The following is a 10,618-nucleotide window of genomic DNA, read 5'->3' as shown; positions in this document are numbered from 1 at the left end:
TCAGGAAATAAAGGTCTCCAACTCTGTCAGCAACTGCAATCACTTCCCCGGTTGCCGTTTTAATCCAGGCTTGCGACTTCTTGAATGTGACCTCATGTCCTTTGTCTGTCATCTTGGCAATGGATAGAAGATTTGTTCTTAAATCCGGGACATGAAGGGCTCGTTCCAGGCGAAGAATTCGATTGTCGCTGCCATTCGTTGCGGGTACTTTTACTTCGCCAACACCTCGTATCTTCGTTGACTCTGCAGTGGCCAGGTTTAAAGATTTCGTGGTCTCTTCGTAAACGTTGAAGTAGTCTCTGCTGGAAGTCATATGTGAGGTGGCTCCGCTGTCCAGGCACCAGGAATCGTGATCAGCCTTCAGGTGCAATGCGAATTCTTCCTCGGCCAAATTTTCTGCCAGTACATGATGGGCGTTTTCCTTCTTTCTGGTTTTTCTTTCTGAACCATTGTCTCTGTCGGGGCAATCGGCTACCTTGTGGCCGGGTTTCCTGCATCCATGACACTTGTACTTGAAGGTCGTGCTTCCTCTTCCACGTGAACCTCTTCTACCCCTACTGCCCATCATTGCATTCTGCACGGGTTCGTCTTCCCTAGATTGCTTGGCGTCCGATTCCTCCAGAATCTTTATTTTTAAGCCTTCTGGATCAGGTAACGTATCCCTGGACTCTATTGCGCACCGGAAGTTCTCGTACGATTCTGGTAGACTGTATAACAACATAATGGCCAGTAGGTCGTTGTTTACAGCTACTCCCATGTCAGCCAACTTGTCTACTGCATCGAAGAATTCTCGGACGTGATCCCGGACATCTTCTCCCTCCTTCATTTTCTTGAGGGTCAGTTTCTTCAGCAGCGTGGCTTTCCGGGCAGGTCCACTGGACTGGTAGATGGATTCGAGCTTCTGCCATACTTCCCGTGAGGTCGTGCAATTCTTTACTTGCTTCAACTCCGACGGACTGATCGACAAGATTAGGTCCGCTCTTGCTTTCCGATCATTACTGTCCCAGGTAGTGACCGCCTGGGCGTTTCCTTCCGTTCCTCGTACCAGGGTTGGCCTCGTTGAAGTTCCATCTACGTACTCCCAGAGATCGTTCTTTTGAAGCAGGGCTTCCACTTGCATTTTCCAGGTATCATAATTATCCTTAGTTAACGTCTCGATTCGTCCCAGGTAATTTCCGGCCATTCTCCGTTTGACTCCGCACCTTAAAGGATAATCTTCCCGGCGTTGAACTTCTTATGACTTCTAAACCTTTGCGCAGTGGAAGCGTGCTGGGCCCATAACCTGTTGTTGTTTGACGCAAGAACGACTCTGGGTTTAACTGGTTATAAACTCTTTATTAATTTAAGTAAAACATTAGTATTAATTTCCGGGAACAATACACAGCTATCTGAGAACTGATAACAGGGAACTGATAAACTAAACTGAAAACTGAGAACTGACTTTGAGAACTGACTTTGAGAACTGACGACTGAGAACTGACAAACGTTATCGGAATGTTATCCGGTTATATAGTTAAGGCATCGCGATAAAAAATAAAGATTACAAGAATGACCGCGATGCATAAAAAATACAAGTGTAGAAAATATAATCTGGATATAGATAAAAAACAACCGGTATTATCTCTAATTTACAACAGGTGGAATCTGTTTTAATTAATTAATTCCGGTTCTGTGGGCATGCTTTATTTATAAATAGACCGAAAAAATAACACAGTTGGAAAATAATGATAATGTTTATTCAATTTTATTTGGTTTTCTACTTCAAAGATAATCATTCGGCACATTTTAAAGGAATCAGTGTTAATAATTAACTAATACTACAATTTATACTTAATAATGCGACCAGTAACCGCCATTATCGAACACTTCTCTTACTCGATTGGGCATTGACTCATTGTAGGATTGGAATAATTCCTCCTTCAGCTTTAGGTCTCGCCAAGCATTTTGCACAACCTCCAACAACTCTTGGACATTTCTCACGTTTCTGTGGTCAATAACACGAACCATTTCCGCCCAAAGATTCTCAATTGGATTCATGTCGCATCCCTTAGCAGGCCAATTCATGACCTTCAAATAAAGTAAACCATTAACTACAAGGTCGCAATGTCCAATTGATTTAAATACTTATACGAAAGTAAACAACATAACTTACTCTTAATCCATGGATTTCCCTAAGCCTTTCCAATGCTTGGGTTGCGATTCTTGCCGTGTGAATCGGGGCTCTGTCGTTCATAAAGTCGAAGTCCCCGTTGGGAAACCTTTCCAGGATGCTTGGAAGGCCATCGTTCTCCAATAACTCGACGTATCGTTGCGCGGTATTTCTCCCTTGGATGTGAACAAGACATCCGGAGTTAGCTGCCGATAGCCAGCCCCAACAGTTTACGGAAAACCGACCGCTTCTTTGAACCTCGGTTACGTATGGTTCGTCGAAGCGAGTACCGATTGGTCTTCTAACCCAGATCTTAAATATAAAATATTGACGAATGAACGTTTCTCGCGCTGCAGTAGCTACGTGGGTAGATAGATTCCGCAACAATGAGTTTAATGGTGGGGCGGACTTGGAACGAGCCGGAAGACCTAAGGTTTTGTCTGCTAGAGATTCGCGTCGTCTAGTTAGAACCAGTAGAGCGCAACCATTTCTGACAGCCAGAGGCCTGCGAACGGAACTAGAACTCCAAGCGTCCTTACAACTGTGAGAAGGGAGTTCATCAGGCATGACCTTCACGGACGCATTGCCTGCAAGAAAGAGAAGTTAAGCGCAGAAAACCGACGAGGGAGACTAGAATTTGCACGAGACCATTTAAACTCGACACCCGATTAGTGGACGCGAGTGATATTCACGGACAAAAAGCTTCGTTGTCGGGCACAATGGCCAGTTTTTTAACTAGTAATTAGAATAATAGTTTAAGCATTCGTCAATATTTTATATTTAAGATCTGGGCTAGAAGACCAATCGGTACTCGCTTCGACGAACCATACGTAACCGAGGTTCAAAGAAGCGGTCGGTTTTCCGTAAACTGTTGGGGCTGGCTATCGGCAGCTAACTCCGGATGTCTTGTTCACATCCAAGGGAGAAATACCTCGCAACGATACGTCGGGTTATTGGAGAACGATGGCCTTCCAAGCATCCTGGAAAGGTTTCCCAACGGGGACTTCGACTTTATGCACGACAGAGCACCGATTCACACGGCAAGAATCGCAACCCAAGCATTGGAAAGGCTTAAGGAAATCCATGGATTTAGAGTAAGTTATGTTGTTTACTTTTGTATAAGTATTTAAATCAATTGGACATTGCGACCTTGTAGTTAATGGTTTATTTTATTTGAAGGTCATGAATTGGTCTGCTAAGGGATGCGACATGAATCCAATTGAGAATCTTTGGGCGGAAATGGTTCGTGTTATTGACCACAGAAACGTGAGAAATGTCCAAGAGTTGTTGGAGGCTGTGCAAAATGCTTGGCGAGATCTATAGCTGAAGGAGGAATTATTCCAATCCTACAATGAGTCAATGCCCAATCGAGTAAAAGAAGTGTTCGATAATGGCGGTTACTGGTCGCATTATTAAGTATAAATTGTAGTATTAGTAAATTATTAACACTGATTCCTTTAAAATGTGCCGGATGATTATCTTTGAAGTAGAAAACAAAATAAAATTGAATAAACATTATCATTATTTTCCAACTGTGTTATTTTTTCGGTCTATTTATAAATAAAGCATGCCCACAGAACCGGAATTAATTAATTAAAACAGATTCCACCAAACTGATTTTACACATTTGCAATATAAATATATAGCGGCCACATTAAATTCTGCCAAAACCGAATTGAGTTCGATTCGGGAAACGTTATTATCACCGTTTCCTCTAATCATTGAACCACGAAAACACCCTACTGATAAACATAGAAAGGCGGGTCAAAAGGAGCCGCCACTGACTTGTAAGAAGGGATCCGTTTTGAAAGCGGAATACTACACCAGCGGAAACTCAATCCTACAACTCTGCAACCGCATGCGAACCTTCTTTTGAAATTAATCTATATCCTTAATTCAAGTAGCTTTGACAACAGACTAGTTGTTGCCTAACAATTGAAAATTTAGTAGGCAAATAGTAAAGATTAACGAGGAAAAATCGGGCTTCGAAAAGGAAAATCTACCCCATCTAGAGGAGATTCAACACTATACTCTTTCAAACAGATTCGTACTGTTTCTGATAGGTCAAACTATAAGAACATGAAATAGGCCTATTATTTTTCAAGGCAATTTGTTTGGGAGCGGCTCACCCGCCCTGCTCGATTCGGACAGCTGCCCACTGGTAAAAACGTGAAACACAGTTTCTTAAGTAGTATAAGAGTCGTTTTCCAGCAGCAGAGTTGTATAAGCCGTGAGAGGTTGAAATTAACAGTAAACCTTTAAAAATTGGTCTATCTGCTATTCCTTCCTTATATTGTCTAAGGCAAAAAAATTAAAATCGGAACTCAATGCGAAGAGATAAACACGTAAAGACGGTAAAAACCTAAAACCGTTGCTTCTCTCTTATTTCTAAATTCTCTTACGCGTTACAAACACAGTGAGTGAGTGCTTTCGACTTTTCTTGTTGATATGTCAAGTAAACTTGAACGCGCGGGTATGCAAATTTTGCCCTATCTTTGCGCAACAAGATTCTATGGCGGTTGTCCAAATGCAACAGACACTGTCTGCTTAAATAATATCACGCGTCACACGTGTCCTACCTTGTAGTTTTTCCCTGGCCAAAAAGCTGGCAATGAGGTTTCAACGTTGCCGTGGGCATATTTTGTCATGCTGAGGATCAATATCAGCCACAACTCCACAACTCCACATTCCCTGCCCAACCCCGACATTAAACGTCCTTCGTCAATTACACCATTCTATAAACATTCGCCCTGTCCATTTCTATCACTGTTATTGAACAGTAGTCACCCAAACAAAATCATTCAGATTCTGTCCGGCTGTCTAGAAACCCCGACCAGCAACCAGCCATTATGAAACACTGTCGATCATGAATCGGTAAGCACTCAATTCTCATTCAGTCATCCAAAGCGTGGATGATTCTCAAATTTGCGAATCACCTACCAACATGACTCTTTGAGACTTTAATGTCGAAAACGTCAATAAGCGCCACCGAAACGAAATTCAAGTTTCCAGACGTCTCCCGTTAGTCTACCCTTCCACCTTCACATGTCTAAACAAATATCCGCGATTTAGACAACTAGTGAACATTTCCATTACAGTTGTATAAGTTTACGTTCTAGGGTGAAGCTAGATTTTAATACGGTGTGCCCCAACTTGTTTTTCCCAGCTTTAGCTTAAGCATAGTAGGGTTGACTCTAATTTAATTTTAACTAATGAAAAAGTGTTTTTTGCGTCACTATTTCCTTAATAACCTTTGAAGTTCAAATCCGATTTTAATTTTGAAAACAGATTCGGTTTCTGGGTAACGTTATGCATAAAATGAGACCAACCACAACAAATTCGAAGAAATATTTCGTGACGTCATTTTGCGATAATTTACACATTCATGTGTTGCTCGTGCTCTTTTCAAGATTTTCTATTAATTTTGATGGCATCGGGTTTTCAAGGGTTCAGCCTCTCCAAAAACGTCTTACTCGTCGCTCTAGCTATTATAGAAAAAAAAAATGGCGACCGAATGAAAACGGCCGGAAACTTTTGATCGCGACTGTACGTCATGAAAATAATGAAAGCCGTCGTGGATTCATATAGGTTTTGGTCCAGGAGCCCCTTTCCAGGAAAAGCTATTAGTAAGTATTGGTTTTGGCTGTATCAAAAGATGATGTATTTGTTATTAAATTGTATTTCTTTCAGAGGAAACAGCGAACCGGATAAAAGACGATGAAGATTTTAAAATTCAGTTTCATTCCATAGTCAGGGACATACTAGAGGTTGAAGAGTGTGGATTCTCAAGTGAACAGCTTGAAAAATTTAGAGTGGTGTTTCAACGTAAGCTCGTCCACTCTAAAATAGCAGATCTGATCAGAGCGGCTACTTGCAAACGAAATGAAAAAAGGGGTAGGAGAGGAGTAGGTGGCCAAAAATTGCGCTGCATGCTCTATGGGATGGGGAGTAAGTCAAAAGTGCGGACAGTTATAACCAAGCCTAAGCCAAAGGTGAAGAAGACCCGAACAAATATCAAAAGGACAAAACAACAAAATGTTCCACCAAAGATAAGAAATGCTCCCTCTCAAAGCCATTAAGAAAACAAGAAGAGTTGATGAATAGTTCAAAGCTATTGAAAGACTCAGATTGCAGCACCGTTATGGTCAGCACTTCCAAGCCATCAACATCCGGAACTGCTAGGCAAAAACAGTCAAGATCGGGACGAAATATAAAACAAACACAATTGAAAGATTATTTGTATAATTAGTATATGTTTGAGACCATCTAATCATTTAAAAAACCTTTCATATGTGATAGAACTGATAATTAACGTGATAATTAATTTCCTCTTCTATTATAATAGAACGTGATAATTAAGTTCCTCTTCTATTATAATAGAACGTGATAATTAAGTTCCTCTTCTATTACAATAGAACGTGATAATTAGGTTCCTCTTCTATTACAATAGAACGTGATAATTAATGTCCTCTGTGATAATTCATGGTCTAAATTAATCAAGATTAAGTTCCTCTAAGTTTAATTATCTCTTGATAATTTATGAGCTACATAATTAAGGTTAAGTTCGTCTTCTATCATATTTTAATTTGATAAGTGGTAGGCTAGTCTAGACGATGAATTAATTAATAAATAGTTTGTCTTCAATCGAAATTTAATGTGATAATTGATAGGCTAGTTTAGACCATGAATTAATTAGTAAATAAACTTAAGTTCCTCCTCCATTATATATTAATGTGATAATTAATTAGCGAGTGACATTGAAAATGATAAAACTTATGATCTCATTTATTTTAAAGAAAGTCAAAAAGCAATGGTTTATTAAACAATGATCTACAAAATCCTGTTTGTTATCTACGTTTCACCTATATCTAGATTAACGTTGCGATAACAGGCTTCGGCATTTTGAGAGCTTTTAGTGCTTGTTTTAATTAATACGGCACGTCGAGCGCTACTGTAGTTAACACTTGAAATTTTACTAGCTGTTATATATTGCATTTGACTGAAAAGTGTTTCCACTGCTGAACCATTTATCCTTACAGGATACACAAATCGTTTTGGATGGCGCGCAGTGAAATCCTTAACATAGTCAATGAATCCGTAAATGCTGATTCTTAGCAACTCAAAAGTTTGCCATGCAAGGAATTTCCTGTTATTGGTCATTTTTTCCTCATCATTCATTCTTTCGTTAGCCCATTCTTCAAAATACTTTAAACCATTTAACATTGATTTAACGGGAGATGAATTTTCGTCAAAAACTCTTTCTCCTGAAAGCAATCCATTTTCAAATATGTCGTGGCAAGCTTTTAAATAGTCATAACAAGCCATGACATTGGCTTTATCATCAGGCTCATCTTCAAACATTGGATGTGCGTAATTATACAACTCCCCTAAATCTTCCATTTGCTGCATTATTTTTGCTGGAAAGACATTAAGTTTAGTCCAGGAGTCCCGCTCTATATGTGGTTGTTGTAGACGCTTCACTTGGACCAACTCGTCGTTATCCCTCCTGTCATCCTCACGTTTTTTCAAATCAACGATTTGTTTCCAGCCAAACCTCAAACCATTTTTCATAAAGTCTCTACTATCGTTTTCTTTCGAGTGATGTAGGGCATTAACCATGTATTTCAGTTGATGACTCGGGCAAACCATCCAATAAATTGATCCTCCGGGCACATAATAGTTTGGTATTTTTGTGCTCAGCTTAAAACATTTAGAACCATCTTCATTTAAAGAAGGTTCAACAGCTTTGCTGATGCCCAAGCTGTGTCTTAACGCTGACATATTGCTACTACCTCCATCGCAAACTATAACTCCAGTTTCAAACCCCTCGGAATGAAAAGCAAATATACATTTCAATAAGGTACTTGAAATAGCTGCGTGGGTTACTGGATTGGAAAACATGAAATAAGGCCCAATGACATCAAAGTTCATTGTGGTGCAGCGCCAAAGATATTGTAGAGCATATTCTGCCTCCAATATTTCTGAAACCTTCTTAACCTTGAATAAGTCAGACAAAGATGCGTTTTCGTCATCATCCATTGCTGTTCCGATATATTCCCCATTCCTAGAGTTCCAAATCATCTTTCCGATGATCTTCACTTCGTCAAATATAAGAGCTCCTTCTTTGGGTGGACTGTTCAGTTCAGGATGACTTTTTGAATACAGATCAAACCTTGCTGCTTCATTTCTTAGATGAATCAAGTCAATTCCTGACTTGCTTGGAATTTCACGAATCTTCCTTTGTAAAGTATGGCAACTTGGTAGCTTTAAGATATCGAAGGAGCGTAACTTATCGTACGCTGCTGGTGAACAAGCATAAACGGCTTTGCAAAGCCTATTAGTGAGGGGACTCCATCTATTGCCGTTGGACCCATTGACACATCGTTCTTGATCTTTGAGAAATTCATTTTTCGGTGGTGCTTTACAATTAGCCTCCCAGGCTTTTTTAGCGCCATTCCGATAAGTTTGTTTTTGTTCATGGCTTGCTTGAAAATTGCTTGCAATTGCTTTTGCCCATTTGCATTTATTTCTGAAACAACCTCTCTCATTTGTTGATCTTGGACTTCACTGAGTTCCAGACTAGTCTCTATCAATTTCTTTTCTAGCAGTTTTATTTTTTGATTCAATGATGATCTATTTCTTTTAGATTTAAGTAGTCTACAGCGTTTAGATCTTGGGGTTAAAACAGTGAATCTACATCTTGATTCAACTGATTGTCTCTTCAATTTTGTTTTAGGTGTCACTTGAGCATTCTTTTTCCGGCAATCCCTTAGATACCTAAAACATTGAAGCATTTGGAATTAGACCCTATAAATTATATATTCAGGAAATTAAGGCTAATCAACAGATTAGTCAATTTGGATTTAACAGGATAAGAATATGTACCTTTTCAAAGTTCGGCAACTAGAACACTGATAAATCTTGCCTTCTATCTTCTCTTTTGATGCATTTGTTGGAGGTATTAACCACGCTAAACATTTTATTGACTCAAAGCGCTCAGCAGCGTGTGAGACTTTCACAAGATTTTTGACAGTTTCTAGACCAGCACATTCTTCCTATACAAAACACAATATATTGGTCATATTATTTGAAAATTATTTAAGGGGCTACTATTATTACCGTTTGTATTCCAGGACAAAACACGTATTTGTCACTCAATGTAGATAAAGCGTTATTGATGACATCTAAGTTCAGAATTTCTTTTTCGCAATTGAAAAAGTCTAGTTCTGTCGTTTTCTTGAAAGTGGTTATCATAGATAATTTCCCATCGGGTGCAAACATTAAACGTCTCGGTGTTTCATAAAAGGATGAAGTAATCTTCAATAATCCTCTGTCCGGTATAACCTCAAGAAAATCCAAATTGTCATGAGTTTTCACGATTCTTGTACAAATGCCATCTAAATCATATCAAAAAGGAATTCATTAAATGTTCTACTTTATAAAGATATGGTAGATAATTACTATAATTTCATATTTTTCGTACCTGGATGTTCTTTTTCAATGAATAACTTCACAGCCAATATCGCTTTAGGCTTTGGTACTTCTGTTATAGGCACCGGCAATGCAATAGGCTTAACCGTCGTAGAAACCTTATCAACTACTTCTAAACAGAGTCTCTTAACAGGAAAATCTTCGTCGGCGATGCTAGTTTCTTTATCAACAAATAGCTTTCGCTTTGTAGCTTTCATAAAATGATTGATTTCATCCCATTTATATGCTGGAACTATACACCCAAATATCTGTGTTTGGGTTTCGGCACTGACCCTTGGTGTACTTAATGTGGATGTCGGTACTTCTAATGTTGTGTTTCCATCGTCATTTGAAAGGATTTGGCCCGTGTTGTTCTGATGTTTACACTTAAGACACCACGAAGAAGACTTTTCGTTAACCCTTGGTCATTTCCAAAAGTTTGGACACCAACAGTTGCCTTTAACGCAAACCCAAAGTGGCACTGCGTTTGTTTGTTTTTTTAGGCATTACAACTAATTACTTCGTTGAACTCTTCGTCTATTATTATGCTCTGGTAACTAACGTTCACAAACTTAAGCGCGAAACACAAGAAAACCAGGCCTAACCCTACATTAAACGGCTCCTAAAAACACGTAACTGTTTCTTACAGGTACACGACAGAGTGACTAGAACTCTCCAAAGACGCGATAAAGTCTTGGATTTGCAGCGTTCGAGAACTATTTTGCCAAAAGCCTTCTCACGCACAAATTTATGTCATGCGGCTACGTGTTCCTACACTTATAGGGGGGGGTCGACATTTTTTCTCGGGAGTAGAGGGAGGAGAGAGGGTACCGCAGATTTCAAGTCCCAGGCCAAATGGGGAGAGCCACCCTTTTTTCTTCTATCCCCTTTTGCTTTTAGGAGATCGCGAAGGGGTGCCGTCAACTCAGAAAGGTTGGGAATGAATTTACTCAGATAGGTGGCCATTCCTAAAAGGTGATGGAGATCCTCCTTGGAGGT

General features: G+C 39.5%; 1 protein-coding gene across 1 annotated transcript; it reads right to left on the bottom strand.

Moving 5' to 3' along the window:
- Nucleotides 1-8,404: 8,404 nt before the first annotated feature.
- On the bottom strand, nucleotides 8,405-10,536 carry LOC149682858 (uncharacterized). Its single transcript, XM_089871213.1, has 4 exons — nucleotides 9,633-10,536; nucleotides 9,269-9,546; nucleotides 9,035-9,204; nucleotides 8,405-8,926 (listed from the first exon to the last, which is right to left on the bottom strand). The coding sequence occupies exons 1-4, from the start codon at nucleotides 9,835-9,837 to the stop codon at nucleotides 8,416-8,418; spliced, it is 1,164 nt and encodes a 387-aa protein (XP_089727339.1). The 5' UTR covers nucleotides 9,838-10,536; the 3' UTR covers nucleotides 8,405-8,415.
- Nucleotides 10,537-10,618: the final 82 nt, after the last annotated feature.

The sequence above is a fragment of the Phalangium opilio genome, unplaced genomic scaffold, assembly GCF_054372755.1.
Source record: "Phalangium opilio isolate 3A_F unplaced genomic scaffold, DU_Popi_V2 ptg000037l_1, whole genome shotgun sequence".
NCBI classification, from domain to species: Eukaryota; Metazoa; Arthropoda; class Arachnida; order Opiliones; family Phalangiidae; genus Phalangium; species Phalangium opilio.
The sequence above is the reverse complement of the archived record's forward strand: the minus strand, read 5'-3'. Positions and strand labels throughout refer to the sequence as shown.